Source organism: Aspergillus udagawae (assembly GCF_001078395.1).
Source record: "Aspergillus udagawae IFM 46973 DNA, scaffold_4, whole genome shotgun sequence".
NCBI lineage: Eukaryota > Fungi > Ascomycota > Eurotiomycetes > Eurotiales > Aspergillaceae > Aspergillus > Aspergillus udagawae.
Genome location: NW_025091267.1, coordinates 2,756,610 through 2,779,638, shown reverse-complemented (window position 1 = coordinate 2,779,638; position 23,029 = coordinate 2,756,610). Strand labels below are relative to the sequence as shown.

The 23,029-nt window shown below is 48.1% G+C and overlaps 10 protein-coding genes across 10 annotated transcripts; 5 read left to right on the top strand and 5 right to left on the bottom strand.

Annotated features, from left to right (window-relative positions):
- Window positions 1-179: 179 nt before the first annotated feature.
- Window positions 180-1,177, bottom strand: Aud_006349 (prephenate dehydratase PHA2; the record flags this gene model as incomplete). The annotated part of the gene is made up of 2 exons (XM_043291250.1): window positions 180-1,067; window positions 1,124-1,177. The coding sequence occupies 2 exons, from the start codon at window positions 1,175-1,177 to the stop codon at window positions 180-182; spliced, it is 942 nt and encodes a 313-aa protein (XP_043147185.1).
- A 2,282-nt stretch (window positions 1,178-3,459) lies between these two features.
- Aud_006348 (uncharacterized protein) lies at window positions 3,460-4,810 on the top strand (the record flags this gene model as incomplete). Its single annotated transcript, XM_043291249.1, has 5 exons — window positions 3,460-3,494; window positions 3,556-3,734; window positions 3,784-3,881; window positions 4,302-4,344; window positions 4,395-4,810. The coding sequence occupies 5 exons, from the start codon at window positions 3,460-3,462 to the stop codon at window positions 4,808-4,810; spliced, it is 771 nt and encodes a 256-aa protein (XP_043147184.1).
- A 565-nt stretch (window positions 4,811-5,375) lies between these two features.
- cbf5 (pseudouridine synthase CBF5) lies at window positions 5,376-7,122 on the top strand (the record flags this gene model as incomplete). Its single annotated transcript, XM_043291248.1, has 5 exons — window positions 5,376-5,487; window positions 5,580-5,736; window positions 5,802-6,433; window positions 6,493-6,719; window positions 6,787-7,122. 5 exons carry the CDS (start codon window positions 5,376-5,378, stop codon window positions 7,120-7,122), a joined length of 1,464 nt encoding a protein of 487 aa, XP_043147183.1.
- Window positions 7,123-7,789: 667 nt separating this feature from the next.
- Aud_006346 (FYV10 family protein) lies at window positions 7,790-9,213 on the top strand (the record flags this gene model as incomplete). The annotated part of the gene is made up of 4 exons (XM_043291247.1): window positions 7,790-7,843; window positions 7,908-8,447; window positions 8,517-8,711; window positions 8,782-9,213. 4 exons carry the CDS (start codon window positions 7,790-7,792, stop codon window positions 9,211-9,213), a joined length of 1,221 nt encoding a protein of 406 aa, XP_043147182.1.
- Window positions 9,214-9,329: 116 nt separating this feature from the next.
- On the bottom strand, window positions 9,330-11,014 carry Aud_006345 (25S rRNA (uracil2634-N3)-methyltransferase; the record flags this gene model as incomplete). The annotated part of the gene is made up of 2 exons (XM_043291246.1): window positions 9,330-10,354; window positions 10,765-11,014. The coding sequence occupies 2 exons, from the start codon at window positions 11,012-11,014 to the stop codon at window positions 9,330-9,332; spliced, it is 1,275 nt and encodes a 424-aa protein (XP_043147181.1).
- An 870-nt stretch (window positions 11,015-11,884) lies between these two features.
- gmtA (GDP-mannose transporter) lies at window positions 11,885-13,243 on the bottom strand (the record flags this gene model as incomplete). Its single annotated transcript, XM_043291245.1, has 4 exons — window positions 11,885-12,327; window positions 12,401-12,772; window positions 12,841-12,928; window positions 12,998-13,243. 4 exons carry the CDS (start codon window positions 13,241-13,243, stop codon window positions 11,885-11,887), a joined length of 1,149 nt encoding a protein of 382 aa, XP_043147180.1.
- A 912-nt stretch (window positions 13,244-14,155) lies between these two features.
- Window positions 14,156-14,884, top strand: Aud_006343 (thioredoxin domain-containing protein; the record flags this gene model as incomplete). Its single annotated transcript, XM_043291244.1, has 1 exon — window positions 14,156-14,884. One exon carries the CDS (start codon window positions 14,156-14,158, stop codon window positions 14,882-14,884), a length of 729 nt encoding a protein of 242 aa, XP_043147179.1.
- Window positions 14,885-15,632: 748 nt separating this feature from the next.
- Aud_006342 (SMI1/KNR4 family protein) lies at window positions 15,633-17,180 on the bottom strand (the record flags this gene model as incomplete). Its single annotated transcript, XM_043291243.1, has 1 exon — window positions 15,633-17,180. One exon carries the CDS (start codon window positions 17,178-17,180, stop codon window positions 15,633-15,635), a length of 1,548 nt encoding a protein of 515 aa, XP_043147178.1.
- Window positions 17,181-20,101: 2,921 nt separating this feature from the next.
- Window positions 20,102-21,493, bottom strand: Aud_006341 (proline-rich nuclear receptor coactivator motif-containing protein; the record flags this gene model as incomplete). Its single annotated transcript, XM_043291242.1, has 1 exon — window positions 20,102-21,493. One exon carries the CDS (start codon window positions 21,491-21,493, stop codon window positions 20,102-20,104), a length of 1,392 nt encoding a protein of 463 aa, XP_043147177.1.
- A 957-nt stretch (window positions 21,494-22,450) lies between these two features.
- Window positions 22,451-22,995, top strand: Aud_006340 (SCF ubiquitin ligase complex subunit HRT1; the record flags this gene model as incomplete). The annotated part of the gene is made up of 4 exons (XM_043291241.1): window positions 22,451-22,564; window positions 22,632-22,710; window positions 22,765-22,835; window positions 22,897-22,995. 4 exons carry the CDS (start codon window positions 22,451-22,453, stop codon window positions 22,993-22,995), a joined length of 363 nt encoding a protein of 120 aa, XP_043147176.1.
- Window positions 22,996-23,029: the final 34 nt, after the last annotated feature.

Here is a 23,029-nt window from a genome sequence, read left to right as displayed (position 1 = left end):
CGTTATTTCTGCGTTCTCTATGTGACCAACGGCAACTAGCAAGCACCACGGTATTTGCCAGACTGGCTCTGTTCGCGATGAAACACGAATGTCTTCCTCTAAGAAAGTTGCCGTTCCGTATATAGAAAATCATATCTGTGCTTTCCAGGGATGTCAGATGAGATAGCATGTAACATGTATCAAACGCTGCTAGTTGAAAGCTGGTCTTTCCAAGTGCCAAGATGCCTGCAGCCCTCAGTAACCTGCTGCATCTTATCCAGAATTGTAGTAACCCCCTGGCTATTCTGGTCCGTAGGGAATTGTTGGCATTCGACAAAGAACACATATTGCCAAGCCCTTATCTGACTCGGTCGCGTGTTGATGCTGGTAAGATTCATACCAAAGTCCTTGAATATCAACAGAGCGTCTGCCAACGCCCCTGGAAAATCCTGACGGATTCTGAACGAGATCAGAGTCTTTTCCGCAGACGGTGTGAGCCGGGGATTTAAACCGACTGACGGCGCCTTCAAAGCGTCAAATGGAAGCCGGGCTGTACGTTCTGACTTTGTGTTCCTCAGAACGAGGAATCGCGTTGTATTGTCGGCCTTGTCCTCAATATTTTCCGAGAGTACATCTAGGCTGTGGTAGTCAGCAGCGAATCGGCTAGCTATGGCACCACTGTGTTCTTCTGTCTCGAGTGAGACCATCTCAGCAGCTTTTGAGGTTGAAGAAACGTCCTGCCTTTCGATGCCTTTTAAGAATTTCGCCAGGAAATTCTCACATTGACCCCATGCCTGGGGATGTGTATAGAGCTTCGTTATTGACCTTATATCCGGTTGCGACAGGGCCTTTCGAACCAGCAGGCAGTGGTGAACTGTCAAATAATGCTCTCCGCATACATTCACATCTTCGTAGAGCCCATATTGATCTGCTAAAAGATCAAGATTCTGGACAACTGATCCGTTGGTCGAATTCTCGACAGGGATGATGGCATAGTCTGCTTCGCCCTGCTGAACTGCGGCGAAAGCATCCGCGAACGATAGGCAGGGTGACAACTCAGCCGAAGATCCAAAACACTCAACGGCAGCCTGTATCTCCACATTAATGATGTTCCGAGGTTTATGATGAGCTCACCATTCCTGACCTGATGGGAAAAGGACGCTGCAGGGCCAAGAAAAGCCACTCTGATCGGCTCCATGAATCCCTGAAACTTGGTCTCTTCCTTAGATTCTCCGGAACAATTAAGGAGGGGGTTTCCAACTTTGTCAGTCAAGCCCCAGTGAGCTCCAGCATTTCTGACTTGTGAGTTACTCGTAGCTGCGGACGAGTCCGTCAGAACAAACAAAACAAACAGCAGCTCCAAGTTCGCTGCCACAAAGCCTAGGACATGCAAGGGCTCGAGTCATCATGTTACTGTTGGACTGATCACATGAATCTGGCATCACTAGATGAAAGCAAATACAACCGGCCTCCCATTCCCATTGGGACGGCTATACACAAGCACCAAAATGCGAACTTACTCAACATTCTCTGGAAGCTTGCGCCAGGAATTGATAGCACGACGACTTCCCTTAATATATGACTATCTTCATCCCCAACCGTCTCATCTCTTGAACCTGACTTTGATGGATATCATTCCACACTGGCAGCACACAGGGTACAAGCATACGACCCTCCCCTCGATTAAGCGACCCCCACCCCTGAAGCCAGGGCATCATTTAGTCTACTTTCCTCCTCAAGTCACTCTATCTCAAATACTCCCTGACGGTACTGATACTTTGCATTTCCCGGGGCAGCCATTTATCAGGCGTCTTTGGGCTGGTGGAAGGGTCAGATTCCCATTGATGTTTAGTCCTCTCCTTGATGGCAGTCGAGCTGTCTGCATTGAAACAATTCGGGACGTAATAGTCAAAGGCCATCAAGGGGAGGAAAAAATTTTGGTCGATATAGAGAGACGTATTGGCACGGTCAAGGAAGACGCGGCGGAGGAGAGTATCAGGGGGCGTTTATGGAGTGACAACGCGAATGAAGACCGGGAGTCATCAGTTATCGAAAATAGAAGTCTTGTTTTTATGCGCCAAAAGACCACACAGCAAATCGAAGCAGATAAAGGGGTCTTTGAGAAGGTTCGCAGGAAAATTCAGCGTAATTGAGACCAAACCAAGATTTGCTTTCGAGGACGTACTGACTGTCATTTTTAAAGCTCCCTCGGACGCCGAATTTCGCCATAAGATCAAACCCAGCAAGGATTTATTATTTCGATTTTCAGCACTCACATTCAATGCACACTCTATTCACCTTGACACATCTTATACCCGGAACGTTGAAGGTTACCCAACCCTCCTTGTTCACGGCCCACTGACTCTCACATTGCTCCTCACAGTTTTGCAGAGCTACTTAGTGGAGTCTAACTGCGCAATCAGTGAGATAGAATATAGAAATCTGTGTCCTTTATACGTTGACGAGGACTTAACCATCTGCGGTAAGCCCAGATTCGACAAGGGAAGCGGAGCTTGGGATGTTTGGATTGAAGGAAACAATGGGGGACTGGCGGTCAGAGGCACTGTGAAGACAAAGAAGTGTGAAATTTCGCGGTGATAGATTTGACAACTGACAATGATCACATTGTGCTTGTATCGCGAATGGCAATGAAAGTGAAGCTTGTCCCAAACTGCCGGTGCAACAACGGAACTAATACAATGCGAGCGACCAATGGACCGCTTCTTGACGAGAGCTTCTATCTCTTGATCGAAAACTTGAGACTTACCAAATGTCCTCGCTTCCAGTCACTAGCACAGTTCGTGATGAGCATTCGATGCTAAGTCATTAGCCTCGAAATGTTGGGTCTGTATACGGGCCTTGTCGCTCGTGCGTTTGTGCTTAGAAGGAAAAATAAAGGGAAAGAAAGACTTTGATCATGTCAAGAGTACAGAAGAAGGGTTAGTCCCTACCAGGCCATCTTGACTTGAATTCAAGCACAGGATCCTTAGACAAAATACAGTTCGGCATTAAATAGCTGGAGCACTACTCATCAGGCATAGCTCTTTATTCCGTCTAACAAAACCCTGCTGAAAGCATCAGCCACGACGTTTAGGTACCAGCCCTATGTAAAGAGAGACGGAAGGTAGAAAAGCTAATAGTTTGTTTGACGATGATAGAGTGCTGTTCTGTATGAGAGGTCATGGTAAGAGTGCTGTAAGTCATGTATTTGCACGTGACCCTATACCTCTCAAGGTACCAATAAAGTGGGTCTGTTCGTCTAACGGAATGGAAAAACTTTATCAAGCAGAAGCTAATTCTTGCACACGTTTTATTCCTTGGAAGCAAAATCTCCTTCTCTTACCTTTTGATATAACTTGTCAATGGCATTAAGTTGAAATACTTCCCAAAAATCTGCCGCTATTCTGTGATATGTAAACTGTGATTCTTCTAACAATACAGTCAGGCAGTGGGAGCCAATTTACAATCCTACTCACTAACATGGATCGTTTCTGGTCTGCTCCTCCTGTCACGAGGTACTCCTCTACCGCCTTGAAGTCATTATCTTGAGGGATCCTGTCTAACGTTTGATGACAGGACGCTTACTGCTCTAACATTTGCTCAATCAGCTCTGGTTTATGGTGGCCTGCTGAGTGGCTATTATGTTGTCTTCATTCCGCGGCTGATTTTCAGGCTTCCGCCTCAGTTATGGAGATTGTTTTCACCTTTCCTTCTGACAGGATCGGGTCTTTCCTTCATATTCGATCTTTACTTTAGTACGACTTCATGTCGGACTGGTCCTTAGCCACGCTAACCTGCCATTAGTGTATACCTATGGCAGCGCACTTGAGACAGGCTCACCCCGTTTCAGTTCGCCTGGTGACTTCTTCACCTACGTTTTATTCGTAGCCTTTGTTATCATGGTAAGTCTAGAGGACAAGTATCGGATGGGCCATCATCCGATGGAAAGCCACCACACTTCCTCAACGTTTCCTCATCTCTACAAACCTTCTCTTTGAACCTAGCATAGTCACCTCGCGTTATCTGCCCGCCCAGTCTCAACTAGCTGAAGCGGTTCCTGGAAGCGAGGAAGATCACCCCTGCATCCCATACAGCGCCTCTCATTGATCCTATAGGGCTGTATGCGTTGTGGGTATGGTGGGAAGACCACTGAGATAGCCATCGTGATTAAATAGTATCACGTTGGTGGTTATGGTGCCCTACATTCCATATACTCTTCTATCTGTAATGTCAATCATGAATTGTTATACTCTCCTGAAACCTGTTCCATTTTCTACCTTTGAAGTAGCCTTGATCGAGTACACAATGCTGATGAATCGAAGGTCACCGCAGGTTACTTCTTAAGTGGCGTAATCTTCACCTCGGGTGAGCCTAACCTGGCGAATCGTGTTTTCACCCATGCTAACTTGCGACAGCTCTCATCCTAGCATTTGTGTATACGTTTGCACAGGACAATCGGGGGAAAAGAGCAACCTTTATTATCATTCAGATACCCATCGAATACTTACCCTGGGCGATGCTCGTGCTCACTCTGGTCATGGCCGGGTGGCCCGCTGCATTGAGCGAGGGCATGGGAATCATCGCTGCCCACTTGTATGATTTCCTCACACGTCTTTATCCGACCTTCGGCGGAGGGAGAAACTACCTCACCACGCCAGCTTTCGTAAGGAGATTTTTCGCCGCCTACGCCCCTAGAGGTGAATACCGGACCTATGGAACAGCTTATCGGCCAGCGGGCCAAAACTCCCCTTCCTCGTCAAGTGGCTGGGCTTCATCCTTTCAGGGCTCATGGGGTGGAAGAGGGCCAGGGCGGAGACTTGGTGGTAGCTAATTTGGCAGGAAACAGACCTAGACTCCGAGGCTCTACTGTTTTCTTTCTATCTTTTTTTTTTCTTTGCCGATGCTGTCGATACTGCATAGTACTGTGGCTGGCGGCTTCCTTATTTTAACAAGTATCACCTCCGCTTCATCCTTGAGATCGAGAAGTTTCATAATCCAGTACATCATGGCATTCAGAACACAGAGAGTTATAAAAATGTAGACGCAGGACCCCGACAGTCTCTTGTGTAAGCGAGAGTAGTCTTTGACGGTTTCAGCTATTTATGCAGCGCAGCGCACCGCAGAGACTAATGCAAACCGAAGTCCGAGAAAGACAAAATATGATGATGTGGATTACCTTCAAAGAAAGTCACGGGACTGTCGGCGTGATTCTGAGATTCCCGACGCTAACCTCTTTGGTAGCTAAACCTTTTGCCGCACTTCAAAATTTCCCAAAAGTTTCTTTTCTCATTAGCGCCAGAGCAAAACCTTGGTGGAGTCAGTGCAATTTTTCCTGCGCTTCTCACCAAAACGCGCCCTCACCTGGTGACATTGAACCCTTGAAGCCAAATTTCAAGATGGCAGTTTCAGTGGCTAAGGAAGAGATGGACTATACCATCAAGCCTGAGGCTGGTGCCTCCAACATCTCCACAGAAGAGTGGCCCTTGCTGCTGAAGAACTATGACAAGCGTACGTGAATACTTGATCAAATTCATGACCCTTCGCTCTGCAGGATGGCAGGGTTATGTTGTGTAAAGTAGCTTGAACTGATTTTATCCCAGTCATGGTGAGAACCGGTCATTTCACACCAATTCCCGCTGGTTGCTCGCCTCTCAAGCGTGACCTGAAGTCCTACATCAGTTCGGGTGTGATCAACCTCGACAAGCCTTCCAATCCATCTAGTCACGAGGTTGTCGCTTGGATGAAGAGAATCTTGAGGTAAATTGTAATCTTTCTGCGCTGATATTCGAAACCAGATGCTAAGATCATCGCGTGTTTTGCAGGGCGGAGAAGACTGGTCACAGTGGAACTCTTGACCCTAAGGTCACCGGTTGCTTGATCGTCTGTATTGACCGTGCCACCCGCTTGGTCAAGTCCCAACAAGGTGCCGGAAAAGAGTACGTCTGCGTCATTCGTCTCCATGACAAGATTCCCGGCGGTGAGGCTCAGTTCAAGAGAGCCCTTGAGACCTTGACTGGCGCTCTCTTCCAGCGGCCTCCTCTGATCTCTGCTGTCAAGCGTCAGCTTCGTATCAGAACCATCCACGAAAGCAAACTCTACGAGTTCGACAACGATAGACACCTTGGCGTGTTCTGGGTCAGCTGCGAGGCTGGAACTTATATTCGAACTCTTTGCGTTCACTTGGGTCTTTTGCTTGGTGTCGGTGCTCACATGCAGGAACTTCGGCGTGTACGAAGTGGAGCTATGGACGAGAACAATGGCCTCGTGACTCTTCATGACGTCCTGGATGCGCAGTGGATGTACGATAACCAGCGGGACGAGTCTTACCTCCGCAGGGTCATCCGACCTCTCGAGTCTCTTCTCACAACCTACAAGCGTATTGTCGTCAAAGACAGCGCCGTTAATGCCGTGTGCTATGGCGCAAAGCTCATGATTCCTGGTCTCCTACGCTTTGGTAAGTTCTGTTTACTCTTGGTGATGTCCATTTCCACCTGGTTGCTGACCGAGGTCCAGAGGCTGGCATTGATGTCAACGAAGAAGTTGTTCTCATGACTACAAAGGGTGAAGCCATCGCCATTGGTATCGCTCAAATGTCTACTGTTGAACTTTCGACCTGCGATCATGGAGTCGTAGCTAAGGTCAAACGTTGCATCATGGAGCGTGATCTCTACCCTCGCAGATGGGGTCTGGGCCCTGTAGCTCTGGAGAAGAAAAAGCTCAAGTCAGCTGGAAAACTGGATGTAAGTTGTTAGGAGTTGCCTTCCAACATAGGTTCTTGTGGTTTTTGTACGCTGACGAGTCCTCAAGAAATATGGCCGAGCAAATGAGGACACCCCCGCCAAATGGAAGACCGAATACAAGGATTACAGCGCCCCCGAAGAAGCTTCCGCTCAGGCAGCACCTGAATCGACGGCTAAAGAAAACCTGGCTGCTGCCCCAATTACCGAACAGGACGAGACACCATCTTCACCCCAGTCCAAGATGGATGTCGATGAAACCAAGGAAGAGAAGAAACGCAAGAGGCATGAGGGCGAAACACCAGAGGAACGTGCAGAGCGCAAGCGCAAGAAGAAGGAGAAGAAGGAAAAGAAGGAGCGGAGGAAATCCAAGCAGGAGAAGGAGGACAGTGATGACAGCGACTAGACAATACACTGGGACCTTAATACCTTGCTCGGATATCGGGCTTCCATGGTTGGAAGACTTCGTTGCTGCTTTGTATTTGCTTCTCGAACTGCCATACGGGCACGCTGTCTGTACCTTATTTTGTTTCTTGTTTATCGGAGTCTTGGGTTGAAAAGGGAACCAATGTTAGTCTTTCTTGTCTCATTTACAACGACTGCTCTCATGTCAGCAATCATAGAAAGAGACTTCACTCCATCTCTCGTATGAATATTCGAAAATTGTAACATGGTTCAACCGACGTGAGTATCCAGCCAGCGTCTATGATTGCGGTATTCCTGGATTACCAGTGTACAGCTATCCATTTAAAATTGTATCACTTGTCTCCTCTTGCTGGCGTTCGACAAACGTGTTTATTTAGTTTGGTTGTTGGATGGGCCTTTCAGTGTCGTGACTTGTGACCTTTTCGCCAATGGTCTCCGCACCAAATCCGACAAGCCGATTATTTCCCCGCCGCCCGTCCCACCTGCTACATGGATGCCATCCTATACTGCGTCGCAACGTCTTTCTCTCCCTTTGTTATCTCACCCTAATCATCGGCTTGTTCTCCACCCACGCGACCTGTCTCCTTTCCGGCTTAACGTGAAAGAAGTATTTAATACCACCAGGTGCAGACCATCCGGACGTCTTCATGGCTGCAGAGCTCACATCAACGAAGCTCAATGCGGAGAATCATCTGCTCCTGGTAATTCCCACCACTGCCCCTGCCTATACCGCTCTACTGATGTCGGCATCTTGTGGTCATATAGGATCAGCCTCTTCTACGATTACCTCATGAGCTTGCGCGGAGAAACTTCAAATCTGTTCAACGACTTGTCGAGCGGGAAAGAGAATATGTCATTCCCGCACTCAAAGAGGCCGCCAATGTCTCCCTGTCGAATGGTCAGACCCCGGATCAAACTCTAGCGGCTCTCGACTCTATGTTGGCTCGCATGCAAAACCTGAAACGTAAAATGGAAAGTATCCAGCAAGAGGAAAAGAAAATCCAAAACCAGTCACGAAAACGTATACAGCACCTGGAGCATCTGCACCAAATTCCTAGCTTGGCAGATGTCAAATATGACCAGTGGTCCAGGATCAGGCTGGATAGACTGGTGGTTGATCACATGCTGCGTTCCGGGTACACTGAGAGTGCTCAGCAGTTGGCCCAGGAGAAGGGAATTGAAGATCTAGTTGATCTGAATGTCTTCGTACAGTGCCAAAGGATTGCTCAGAGCTTGCGCCGTGGAGAAACAAAGGACGCTTTGCAGTGGTGTAACGAAAACAAAGCGGCGTTGAAGAAGAGCCAGGTATGTGGATTACACATGAACATAGCCGTGTCTCGAATCTGGTCTCATTCACTAACAAACCAGACACAGTTCAATCTGGAATTTGAATTACGCCTGCAGCAGTATATCGAAATGATCAGGACAGGGGATAGAGGGAAGCTCATAGACGCTTTGGCACATGCCAAACGATATCTTACTCCGTATACCGAAACACAATCAAAAGAAATCCATCGAGCAGCAGGACTACTCGCCTTCCCTCAGGACACTAAGGCTGAACCATACAAGGTACATACGTCTAACCCTGGTCCTCAAATCCGCCCATTGTGCCTGAAATATCCAGCTAACAGATTTTTAGTCGATGTACTCATTCGACCGGTGGAATCACCTGTCTGACCTCTTCATCCGCACTCATCATGAACTTCTATCGTTGCCTTCAAGCCCATTATTACATATTGCATTGTCTGCTGGCTTATCAGCCCTCAAGACTCCATCTTGCCATTCGGCATATACCTCGTCGAGCTCCAACTCTCTATCTACCGCGACATCCGTATGTCCCATATGCTCGACTGAGCTGAATGAACTTGCGCGTAATATGCCGTACGCCCATCATGCTAAGAGCTATGTTGAAAGTGACCCAATTGTCTTGCCAAATGGTAGAATTTACGGTCAGCAGCGGTTACTAGATATGAGCAAGAAACTTGGCTGTGTTGAAACAGGCAAGGTGAAAGATCCCACCACCGGCGAGATCTTCGACGAGAGTGAGATGAAAAAGGTTTACATCATGTAGTTGTGGAGGTATCCAGAATGTCGAGGCTGCTGCATGTTTCATATTCTCTCCTGATTTGTGTATTATTATCAGAAGGCACTGGAGAGGCGAAGTACGAGAACAAAATTCTTAACAGCCTAGTCGCTATCGTCACTATTGGACGAGTCCCTTGACCTTTTCTTATTCCTTCCCTTCCTGTCCAACCTAGCAGCCTGTGGATTCTTCGGCGGGGCAACTTGATCTTCTTGCCTGACCTCAAAGACGTACATTCTCGCCTCGCGGTCTTCTCCCCTCCACCCCCCTCTTCCCCCATGCTTTCCTTCGATCTCGCCGAGGGTTCGAGCGTGGGAGTATCCCTGGTAAGAGCTCCACGGAAATCTAAAACTCGTGACCACCCGCAAACCAGCGTGCCGTGCAAGATCCTTGATATTCCATAAGGTGTAAGGCTCGCCTTCAAACATGGTCACTAAAATTTGTCCTGGGTCGGTCCTGTATCTAACTCGCCGTCCATGGGCGAGGATATCCTGATCATCCTGCTCGCCGGAGTCTGATTCACTGTCTTCACTTGAGCTCCAGTTGTCATCCCTCTCGTCTTCATCATCGCCGTTCACGACTTGCGGATGGGCCGACAACAGTGGCACGCAGGCCTTGAAAAAGGCGACAAGTAATTCCTGGTTTGAGCGAACCTGTCGATTCACGTCCGTTGATAGGCCACCGACGTGTGGGAAGTTGAAACATATGATATCCCAAGGACCGCCTGTAGTGGTTGCTGGCTCGACCTTCTGCCTGTTTTCCTGCCAAGCAGGACGTTTGCGCTCGCGGCGTGCAAAGCCTGTGCGGACATCCTTCCCACCTCCGGCGGAAGATCCGAGTTTTCGCGCATCAACTGCGAAGAGTACGTTTGGACCGCGACGCTTGCAGTCTTGTTTCTTTTCAGACTGCTCTTCGCATTTCTTTTTTTCCTGCGTGCTTTCCTTCTCTGTCTCAGATCCATCAGGATCATTCTGTTTTTCCTTATTTGAGAACGAGCTAAGAAGATCCTGGACATGCTGTTTAGCTTGTGGATATTTGCTGTATAGCACCTCTTCTGAGTCGTAGCATGTGGCCAGGATATTCCTGCAACGGTGCTGCACTGCTAGAGAGCGAGCAAATGAGAAATCTCCTAGTAAACATTTCATTAGACTATTTGAAATCCAGGAACTCCGGTACCTGAAGCGCAAGGCACATAGGCTCAGCCGAGCCAGCATGTGTACACGAAAGTAAAAGCGCAGAATAACCTCAGGTCGGGTCGGGTCAATGTCAATACAGGTCGCTAGTATACCATAACTTCAACAAAGCCAACACGACGAGTACCCTCGCATATTAACACATGCGGAAACATCGACGCTCGCTTGACTCTTGTCGGGACAAGCATATGAGACAAACGTAAATAGGGAAAACAGCACAAACTGAAGGGCTCTGGACGCTCCACGTATTCGGAAAAGAAAATAATCAAAAAAAAGAAAAAAAGAAAAAAGGAAAAGGTGAATCTTGAAAAGCAGTAGCGAAGTATGAAGAAGAGGAAGCGCTCACCCTCACCCACAAGTAGGATACGATCTCTCCGTCCGAATGGGACAATAGGCCGTCGATGTTGGGCCGGATTCTTTTTCTTCTTGTCCGCTGTACCATAGTTGCTAATGCAACTCTTCTGGGTCTTGGATGTCGAAGATGGCCCCGCGGATGTAGATAATCTCGAAAACATTTGCATTTTCCGGGGTCCTCTGATGCCAGGCCCATCACCGCGCTGGGGCCCGTTGGCTCGGGCTTTCTTCGATCTGGGCATGTCTAAGAAATATAAACTCGAGTCCTTCAGGTCCTGTCGTCTTCAGGATGGATCTAAACAAAGATAGAACTGAGAACTGGAACGGTCCTCTGAACTAACTGGATAACTGGCCCCTCTAGTGACTGCTTCCCCATTGAGGTAGGAATCATGTCCGCAACCAAAAGAAAAAAAAGAAAATATTAGTTCCAAACCTGCGTGCGGGCCAATTCATTCCCCGAGGTCGATGGATTTCTTGAATATGATTCATCAGGTACGAAACAGAGAATAACTGACCTTCTCATTTCGTAGGTTACAGTTTTGTTATATCCTGAATTGACGTCTATTCATATTTTTAACTCCGTAGCAATTTCGACAAAAGAACGGACCATGCCATCCAAACCCGCTCTATAACCATATTAAAAAGAAGTACAAGGTTGTTATATACATCACACTGCCAAATAAAAGAAAAATCCACTGTCTTCAACATCTGGTCTGTCTGCAGTCTCAAAATTCGCGAAAAATGGCATGCATATGAGCAAGTTGTATCAATTAAGACGCGGAGGGTGAAATGAAAGCCGTGACCAGAATTTCGTGATTTGGAACAAAAATCTCAACAGAAAGAGAGAGGCCTTCCCATCAAACCGAACACGATGAGGGCAAGGCGATGTACCTAGGAAGCACATCGACCCACAAAGGCCAAAAGCAATAACGAATTGACCGAAATGCGGACAACTGCGTCTGAAGGGGAGTATAGGTACATATCACATTCATGTTAGTGGTGACACCGCACTCGTTTCGGGGAGCTGATTCGACCTGATAACAAGGGCGTGCGTCGTCCATGATAAGGCGCATTTCGGTGCTCGCTAAACCTTCACTTCATGGTGGTGTGATTCAGGAGCGCAGAGAGTCTCTCATGCTCTGGCTGCTAGCACTAACGGGGGGGTTCGACATTGGCAGCACACCGGTCTTTGGCTTGGCACTTTGTTTAATCTTGGCAACGGCGTAAACAATTCCGCTGATGAAACCGACAACAATGGCAGAAACGCTGGGGAAAGTGACGGGGGCATCGAAGAAGATCAAGCCGGAGAGTGCGATGGGCAGCTTGTTCAGAGCGCCGACCATGGAATAGGTTGTCGACGAGGTCACGCGGACACACCAAGCGGAGGTATAGGAGATGAACACGGACGAGAGACCTGAGATAATCATGGCAAACAAGATGCCGCTGCGATCGGCGGGGGGGAAATTGCGCGCGATGTTTGCTGACGACCAGTCCTCCATTAAGAAGGTGAGAACCAGAAGCACAGGGATTGACAGAAGATTGTTGTAGAACATGGCTAAATGAGGCAGAAGGTTAGGCGCGAGCTTCAAGGTTTTGTGGCATAGACATAGAAACAAGAAGGGACATACTGTCAAAATCCTTGAAGTTAGTCAGCTTGATTCGCTTGCGCATTCCCAGGACGAAGGACGAAGTGCAGAGACAGTTGATCAACATCCAGATATAACCAGCATTGAGAGTCGACACCTTAGCAGTAGCGTCTCCACTACTTTCAACTGCATGCTTGATATCGGCCCACGCGGCGATGATGGAACTGAGGACCATGAGTCCAAAGGAGAAGAGGGTCATGCCTGTCACCGAACCGCCAAACCAAAGCACCTCTCCGTAGGCGATCAAGATGATGGTCAGATTCTTGAAGATAGTGTACACAGGGATCGACAGAAATTGCAGTGCCTTGGAGCCCGTGTAGATCATGCCAATCAGAAGCAGAGTGATGGGAAACCCTGGCGAGAAAGAAGACTTGTCAGATTGCTTTGCTTGACGATACCCAACGACGAAACGGGATGCTTACACTTCTTGGCCTCATCCGAATTGAAGTCGCGATATGTAATCAGATTGCTAGCCTTGCATGTTTGAATCGCCACAATACAGACAACAGACTGGAGTGAAACGATGTGGTGAGCTCAGGCTTGGTGACAACTACGCCCCGGAAAATCTGCCCAACTTACCTGCACGCAAAGGAGGAAGAAATTGAGATTGAAATCCGTGCCGGAAAGGACATATTTGTTCATGACAGTCATCAAAATAGACGAACCGCAATAAGCCAGCACGGGCAGAATGGGGTTATTGGCAAGCTGCGCGGCTGGAGGACCTCTGGGTTGAACAGCAGGGGGCGGCGCCTCGAAATTCTTATTGCCGTGATCTAACTTATCCATCTCGACGGTATACTCATTCGTTTTCTTGTCGTCCGCCATGGTGTGAGACTGATAATCGGATTAGAAGACCGAGGGAACAAGAAGGAAATATCCAGACAAAATCGAGGAACGAAGGGGAGAATCTTCAGTGGCACAAACAATTGCCGGTGAGTCGGATCCGTGAGGGAAAAAAAGGTAAGATGAAGACAAAATGAATGTGAGAAGCAATGAATGATAAGACAATATATTATATAGGGAAGAGCCTTGCTTCCTTGTCCACTTCCTTATGTTCCTCCTATTTGAATGAGGTATGTAAGGAAAGGGGGGTTGGTGGGAAATAAAGCCAGAAGTTCTGATAAGATGAGAATGGTGCATGGAAGAATTATAATCAATCAAATGTTATTATTTTTCATTACAGAGGTATCACTCTTGCTCTTTTTTATTATGAATAATAATGAAGAATACCCTGCCTGACGTTTCAGGCCGCCGCCCCGGAAGCGGCATCCTGGAAAAGGTACCTTGGATACGGAGTACAGGTAATGTATCTGATAATTACATACAACGCGAATATTAAGTGTGTCCAATACCTACCTTAGGTAGGTACCTTAACCATCATTGATACACAAAGACCTAAGCCTTGGATAGCAATACTAGAGCACTGCTTGAGATTGCTGACAAGGTGCCTATTCCACCACTGATGGACGAGGTTAATTTCGATGATAGGGTTAAAGGTGAAATTTTATGTTGAGATTTTCTCTTATCTGAGCAATAGAGCTTGACCTCCGTATTGATATCACGTTATGGTTTTATCTCCGCTGTTCCCTTAACTTTACAATGACAATTGTCTGCTTTTATCAACCAACCCGTTTGGGTTCTCAAGATTTTTCGAACTATGAATCCGTCTGTCTCCTGAGCGTCATCTTCTGAAACGCTATTCGACTAATAGGTCTGGAGAACAGACCTGCCAGCGCCATGAATCAGGATTCAGAGCAGAAGGACCACCCCGCTCGAGATCTAGACGATGATAATGACGACGATTCCCTGTTCGAAGCCCTCGAGAACGAAGATGATTCTGCCTACCGTGCGCATCGCATCGAACAACTCAATGCCGAGTTTTCTGCGGCCAAAAACAACCGATCCTCTTTTCGCGGTCCAGCAACCACTCTCGTTGAAGGCCTCTACCCGACTCTGAAAGACGACCAAGCCGTGCTAGATTTCTCAACACAGACCCATCGTTGTGTCATCCATTTTGCCCATCCGGATTTCGCCCGCTGCGGGGTCATGGATGAGCATATCCGGGCGTTGGCAACACGGCACCATGAGGTGCGCTTCGCGCGCGTCGACGTGCGCAATACCCCGTTTGTGGTGGACAAACTGAGCATACGAGTCCTTCCTTGTGTAGTTGGGTTCAAGGACGGAATTGGTGTTGAGCGTGTGGTGGGATTCGAAGGCCTTGGAGCCGGGGGCCGGGACGGGGCTGACAGCTTTAATATCGCGACTCTAGAAAAGCGACTACTATGGAAAGGGATTCTAGGCCAGACGAAGTTCAAAAATAGCGAGGATGATTCTGATATATCTGAGGGTGGCAGTGGTGACGAAGGGTCCAGCAGGAGACGGCCAGGTACTGGGCGACGGACTATTCGGAGCGGAAGTGGGCGACACCATGGAGGGGATAATGACGATGACGACGACTGGGACTGAGATGACAGTATTCACCGTTAAGCTCTTTTCCGCAACGGCATGACCAAGTTGTCCTGTCTCACCCGTGGAGAACAGCCATAGCTCTGGCTTGCAAATCATAATCTGGTGTGCCAATGATCATAGACATCTCAAGTGCCCAACGCATCGTGCAATTAGACTAATACTGCCACTCATAGCATGTTTGGGTGCCTTGTATAGTGGGACTTAAGGGGTAAATGAAAGAATGTGTCTTCCCCGTCCTCACGCAATGAGCAGTCAGAATTTGCCATGTCAAACACATAATTGAAGACAGCAAGGCCGGAAACGCCATTGAGAAGCATGAGAAACTTCTTTCTTTTACGAGCACACTGAAGAGAATTGTCACTTAAGGAAAGGAGTAGGAGGACACTTCAATCATGAGAGACAAACGGAAGGTCAATTGGCTAATATTGAACCTAAACTGCATGATCATTGAGTGGTAAAGTTACAGGCGATGTGGCTCAAGGCAAATGAGAAACAAGACCATCTTCGGGAAGAAGAAATCGAATGCTCCATGGAAGCATGGAAATGTCGTATGAATAACAGAAATAACAAGGGAAATTTATACAAGCGTTTCAAACCAGTCACACCACGTCTACCTGCTCGCTTGAGGAAGCTGTTGTTCTTCAACAAGTAAAGTCAACGAGAGAAAGGAAATAGAATTCAGCCGCGTAGCGTTGGCACAATGGTGCTCGTAAGAGAGAGAAGGAAAAAGCTGAGGAAAGCAGGCTTAGATGGCTATGTTCTTCATTTCCCCCAAGACCTCAGCTTCCGAGACCGCGGTTGTCCCTTGGTTAGACTCACGTCTCTGCACCTTTTCTGCTTTGGGTGACTTCTGCTCGTCATTCTTGTCTGTGAGGTCCTGGTTTTCCTTCCCAGAAATTTGGGGTGTAACCACCTCCATCAGATCATCGGTTTCAGGCTCCTTTTTGTTTCCCTTGGGAGCATCCTCGGGCGTCTCAACTTCAGCACTTGTAACCACGGGACTCGTCGCTTCTTCTGTGACTCGAGCTAGAGGACTCGAAACGCCGAACTGCGTCTTAGGGCTCTGAGTAGAACCGCGGTTGGGAAACCGGTGAGGAGACCGGCCTCGTTCTTCACTAGGTGTTGGGCTTCCATACGGGGATTCTTTCCCGGGTCGGCTGTTCGTGTTGAGTCCCAGTCCATTTGGTGCCTTGCGTCGAGGGGCTCTTCTGCCATATTTCTGATCTGTCCTCCAGCGCAGAATCTCCAAATACGGCGGCTCAACATTTTGACCCTTAAATTCCAACAATTTAAGCTCATTCGTCTCCTCATCTACGTTGACTTTACCACTGCAAATATCATCCGCGACCACAGCAAGGAAAGCAGCCCAAGAGCGAGCGACAACGTATTTGCAGTCGTAGTCCCGACCGAAAATGATGACCTGACCCCATTTCCCAGCGGGGCCAGGGGCCAAGTCGATCGCAATATTGTTTCCACCCCAATCACGAGCAAGAGGGATCCAGGCAGGGTGTGCGTATGCCTTCTGTACAGCGCCTGGAGGCTGTGAGTCCTGGCGGTCCAGAAGGTCCTGTCTCCAGAGAGGATTCGGGCCTTGCGGAGGAGGTGCTGCAGAGGAAGAACTTGCTGTGGCTTTCGGCGGAGGATTCATCATGCTGGAGTTGCTCAGAAACTCTTCATTGACGGTTCTCCAGTTCTTCCATTCTTGAACGATTTCCTCGCAGTCTAGAAGCATACATCCGAAGATAACGCCTGTGGGGAGGCCAGGGCGCTCCTGACCGTCGTGGATCATGAGGGACTCCCGCACCTCCAACGGCAGACTGCAATCCAATTCATGCTCCAACTCATTTATATCGTTTTGAGTGCACCCCTCGCAAAGATTATCGTGTAGCTCTTCGTAATTATTTTCCAGCCATCGCTCAATTTTCCGCCATGAATGGGCCACCGGGGGCGGAGGCGGAGCTCCGTCATGGAAGCTTTGCATCTGAATCTCCGGGGCACCATCTGCGCCACGTTCAGTTGATCGCCGCTTCTGGGAAGAAAGCGACCTCAATCCGGGGGAATAGGGACGATTAGGAGAACCAACTCCGGTAGGGGAACCAGTCCACCCGTTAGAATTGGAACTTGTAGACCCTTTCGGTTGGTCATCCTCAAATGTATCAGTCAGATCCGGTCGAGACTCAATGGCGCTCGTCGCAATAGATGTGAGGGGCTCATGGCGGCTTTGGCTCAAAGGTACATGTCTTCCGGTCCGATACGGGGAGTCGTGGGACGCATGCCGATCATAGGAGGTCATCGTATGCCAAAAGGAGCGCCATGCTGAACCGAAGCTGCTCGAATAAGATCAGAAAATTCGCTCAGTCTCTTTGACTTCGGGTGTATTATGTAGAATGAGGAAGGGATATCTTCTTTGCTCGATTCCTGAGGGAATTTCAGACAAGTGCGAAGTAGAACTTACGCGTTTGACATCTTGGGAACCTCCACAGCACTAAGACCAAGCCGAGGGCGAACAAAATCTAGAAAGGTTGGGATACTCAAGTGTACCGAATGTGGGTCATTTGATTACTGACGCTGGAGGTCGGATAGGAGAGAGATGATTTGGGACGGAGAAGACAGAGAAGAAAGGGCGAAACGATCAAGGACTTTTTCCCCCTCGAGCAAGGGGAAGCAGAGGGGATGCGGTAAAAGGCGCTTGATCCTTTAACTTTCCTGATGAAATAGGGACGGATAGGATGGGAAGTATGGAGTGGTATGGGCTGTGTGTGATAAGGAGAAGGGAATATCAACAAGATAGAGGAACCAGAAGGAAGTATATGGATTCCAGACGAAAAGAGGTGATGCCGATGATTAGTAGTTGATCGACCTTTATGGACTTGGACAATTGAAGGCAAGCCAGAACGCAGAAAGCGGTAGGAATCCTTCGCCCAGAAGCAAACGAGCCCATGCGCCAACAGTTATTTTCAAAGTCCAATAACAGAGGTAGCGATTTTAACCATCTGAACAGGAGATATGTAAATATTATTATCGCTAGGAGATAGGCAATATTTAGTCTCCCAATGTCTCTGTAATTACGGTTGTTCGGAGAAACACCGCGGTAAGTACGTATCCTCCGCCGTTTTCAACACTTCTTCGTCTCTTGGATCATTTGGATGTCTACTTTTCTGCTCTTTAATCCCTCTTTGGGACCCAGGTTTAGCGCGTTCATATGTGTGTATTCGGACTGCGGATATTTGGACGAGCCGATCACCCATGATTCGATCATTCATTCGCCTTGAGCCCCTGGGACCTGTGGAAACTCTCATTTCCTTTTAGGTCGAGTTGACTGACCATATACATAACTAATAGTTAACTACTAGTATAGGGAGTTGAATGATAGGTTCATAGGGAATTAAAGGTTGGTTAGATACGCACTATGCACAGAACTGACAGAAATAATCTTGATGATCCATATGCCACTGGCAACAAACAGCCGAAAACGTCGACCGACACCATTCTGGAAGGACCGGCATTCTCCTACTCCCAAAGCCTTCCGCTAATAGAACAGTTGTAACGGTCAACACTCACAATTGCTGCGATAAATATCGGGCTCTTCTGGTTATCTACAGAGTACGCCGGCTGGAAATGGTGTAGGAAATAGGACGTGAACTGTCTTAAGAGTTAAGACCCGCATCTCTTGATCCATTGTAGTCTACCCTAAGTTACAGACAACAGTTTCTTAAGCTGGTGGCGTTTTAGCGAAATAATCATCGACAGGCAATTTTAAATGTGAAAGAGATTTTGCTATCTATGCAGCAGATAGATGCTCATCACTTCATATTTACCTCTCTATGATCCCTGGTTCACCAGGTGGACACTTGATTGTCCCTTTGATGAATCTTCAAACATTCCCTACTGGGATCTTGATTATTCACCATACCTTGGAAACCCACCTGTGGCATCTATTATTAGGTAACCACCAGGGCGGGGAAAACGGATGGCACTTTACCTTCGGTATGGAGGCTACTTACGGTATGGACCTTCCACGGGGGCTTCCATACAGGTTCTGGACTCGGCCAACCTCACACTGTAAGTACCTAGGTACCTTTATTCTTATGTGATACCTATCTTTACTCCGTATTACTGTTACAGTCGGATTACACCACGCGTCTAGACAAGTTAGCTACACAAGAACAGAACACCTTTAGGAGTACGTAGCGGGCATTGTAGACAATATAACCCTCATTGACTTGATCCTGGATCCCCTCTTTTTAAACTACTCCTGTACCTACTATGTAACGCTGTATTAGCGGTAAGTCTGCTCTATAATACAAATAATGGCCACCAGAATCACAAGCCACGGGGCCAGAGCAGGTGCTAAGAAGGATGTGCATGACTGAGCATGTATCTGCAAGACAAAGATTGGATTTCTTTGCGAAAACTGCGTATAGAGTGACCGCCATGGCAGAAGTCTCGAACATCAAGCTTAAACAGCCCAAGGGTGAGAACACACAAACAGAATATGAGGTAGAAATCATGATAGCCGAGTCAAATAACCGACTTGTGACCCCACAATCTGCCATTCTAGATTCAACTTCGAAGCAAATGCCGAAAGCTTCTCACAGCCAGTCTAACTGGAAAATGACAGAGGTAAAGCGAAGAAGTCGTAGATCGGAAGGGCAAGGGAACAAAGATGAGAGTGAGACCGCATGGCGCCAACTGCACACGTTAGAGAGTCCAAAGGGCAAACGAATTCATGAAATCAAGGCAGAGATAGACCGTCCCAAACAAGGTACCTCAAAAACTCTCAACGGCAACCGGACTCCGGGTTCGATGCAATAGAGGGTATATAGGCGCCCCACGAAAGTACCCATAACCCCCGCCATTCAAGAGAGCAATAGCTGATACCAAAAGAAAAGATTGCAGAGATAACTCCATTAGATCCCATAACGAGAAAGGACATCAGCGGAACTTAGGCATTGAAAAGAGAACAAAAAACATAAGAAAGAAGACTGAGAGCAGGAGGGAACAAAAACGAGCAATAGTGAGAATTCAAATAGAGCGCAGGACGCAAGGCACGCTACAGTCCCCGCTGGAATCAATATCGTTCATCATGTGTTCAATTGATCAATCATGAAAACAAAAAAAAGTCTTCTCCTGGGTCCATCGTGCAGTAATATCGTCTTAAACTCGTGCACCAAATCCAACATCTAACGGAGAAGTCCGAGCCAAACTTCGACATCAAGCGAACGAGCTCTGAATACCGTTCGAAGGAAAGCTAGGATTAGCATCGAGTTTCAGAATTCTCCTCAAATCATCTTCCATCTTCTTTGTATCAAGAGGAGCGGAAGTGTCCGCTGGTATTGCCCCAGACTTGAAGGACTGGTGATGTGGTGGAACGTAACAGGCTGGCTGCTGCGCATGGGGTTGAGAGAATTTGGACGACCCATAGGTCTCAAACGGCGAAGAGCTTGCGCCGCCTGAGGCGCTTATCGGGTTCATTGGATTCGGTTGAATAATGCCTGTCTTCATTCTCGAACTCTGAGGTTGTTGGACACTGCTGGAATAATAGAAAGGGGATTGTAGCCCACTCTCGAAAGATGACCGGTTCTGTTCAGGTGGTATGTCCCTAAAAAGGGTCGCTGGCGGACCTGAACTAGTCCTCATGGGAGTCGCGTAATGAGGTACGTTAGGGCTGAGATTTGGTCGCGTAGTGTGACCAATGGCTTGATTATGGTTTAGAATAGACGCGGTTGAGGGCCTCTGGGGTCGTGGATTCAGCAACAGATCCTTGAGAGCTTCAGTCTTCGCTTTTCGTTCCTCCTCGTGGAGCTCCGGTGTTGGAGAAGAGGGCGAGCTAGAAGATCGCAACGCGTTCATGCGATCTTTGTAGGACGTGGCGAAAGAAGGCCCAATTTGAGAGTTCTGTAGGCCTGGATTTTCCATCTCTAAAGGAAAAATACCGGCGGAGGCTCTGTCTTTACCGTTGGGTATCTGGTGATGTTGAACTTTAGAATCTGTTTGCGGAGACAGAGTACCAATATTGGCTTCGGGACTCCGCTGAAGCTGAGAGTTTCTCGCTTCAACAGCAGCTTTGAATAAAAAGTCAAGAGGTGTGGACTGCGACTTTTCCGACTGAGGTTGAAAACGTGGCCGCGGCTTTGACGGCGTAGTGTCCAGGTCGAGACCAGCTTCGAGGTGGTCCCCATCGATTTCTTGTACGGAATCCGATTCTGGTACAGACTTCGAGAAAAAGCTCGGTATTGGGAGCGCTGAAGGAGCAGGCGACGCATGGAATGTCGGGCCGGCATAATGAGGGCTGTCTTTGACTTGGGGAGTACTGCTGGCCGGATGCGAGGATGTGTGTCGGTGTCCGTTGTTGTGAGCTGGTGAGGGTTTAGGGGCGTCGCGTGGCTTTCTGTTTGAGCGGGGATTCTTTCTCTTAGAAGGATTAACAATATTAATAGATGTATCGGTAACTGTTTCTCCAGGACTCGAGTTTCTCGGTGGCGATGACGGAGGGGTAGTGAGCAAAGCCACCCTCTGGTTAGAAGGGGTTGCTGTTTTCTTCGGATTGCGCCGGTTGCTCCGAGATCCCTTGGGCGTCGGAGGAGTAGGCGATGTACTCGGCATTGTGAATAGATGGCTTAATAAATAGGCAGCCTTCGGAGATTCGTGGAAGAACTTGAAGGGGAAGTGATCAATAAACAGCGAGGTCACGGATAAGAATAACAGCAATGACGGACAAAGCCGAGTCACCGTGAACTGCCCAGCAGCCGATAACAGATACTTCAACGCTAGAAAAACACAGCAAGAGATGACGAAATTGATTTCAGAACGTCCAGGGGAATACAATGGACAAAGCTGTCCAGTCAAGGAAAAGTGGGTAAGCCGAGCACAAAGTCAAGAAGGATGGTCTATTAATCGAGCGGCAATGGAAGTGACAGGTCGAAACACTTGAGCAGGCGCTAGATCTAGATAGGCGAACGCAAGGAGAGAATAAAGACAGAGTAGAGGCGCATGTTTTTAGCTGTAGACATTTGAAGTTGCAGTAAACTGGCAAGTGAACGAAACGAATCTTGGGAAGGGCGGGAAGAAGTTGGCTGGGGAGAGTCAGGGAACTCTAAGTGGGGATCTGCGATGACTAACCGTGCCCAAGCAAACATTAAGTGTGGTCAGGTTATGGAGTAGACTCTACGCCACTTCGGCGTCAGTTGGTTCTTGCAAACACAATCAAACAGGCAGTTTCATCTATTGGGAGGCTTTCAAAACAGCCGCTCCATCTCTTATCAACACAGGCGCGAGTGTGCAAGATCGCGTCTTCTCTTTCTCGTACTACAGCAAGTGGTATGTACCCAACTCCTCTGAGGACCTCTTATCAGTTCTATACTCCTAGTCTATCGCCAGAAAACTTACGTCAGTGCCATAGTCTTCACCGCAACGTCCGATAAATAATACCCTGCCATCGCTCCCAACTACGTAATTCGAGATTATTGGGCCCTCCCTTAACTCTTTCACAAAACTGCAGTGAAGCCCTGGCATTTCCCAGAACATCTCTCCAGGTAGCTAGGGTAAGGAAGGTATATCACGATGGCGGATGTGGAGATGAAAGAGGCAACCGCCGGGGCCTCGGCCAAGGGCAAAGGCGTGTCGAAGGGCTCAGAAGTGGCTACAGACAGCAAGAAGAAGTTCGAGGTCAAAAAAGTACGGCTGAATCGATGCATACTTGTCATTTCTGAGAGAAGGTTGGTCTAACGCACAATTGACGCAGTGGAATGCCGTTGCTTTATGGGCCTGGGATATCGTCGTCGACAACTGTGCTATCTGCCGCAATCACATTATGGATTTATGTACGTCTTTCACACCTTTATTTTGTTTGATGGATACTCATCTGCTTCGCCCAGGTATTGAGTGTCAGGCGAATCAAGGTTCATCAACAACTGAGGAGTGCACAGTAGCCTGGGGAATTTGCAACGTAGGTTTCGCTTTAGCGACTGCTTTTCTTCATCTGGGCTAACAAATGTTTTGCATCTCAGCATGCATTCCACTTCCACTGCATATCTCGCTGGCTCAAAACCCGACAAGTTTGTCCGTTGGATAACCGAGACTGGGAATTCCAGAAGTACGGCAGGTAATCAAAGATACGGGGATCTACGCAATTCTCGGTTT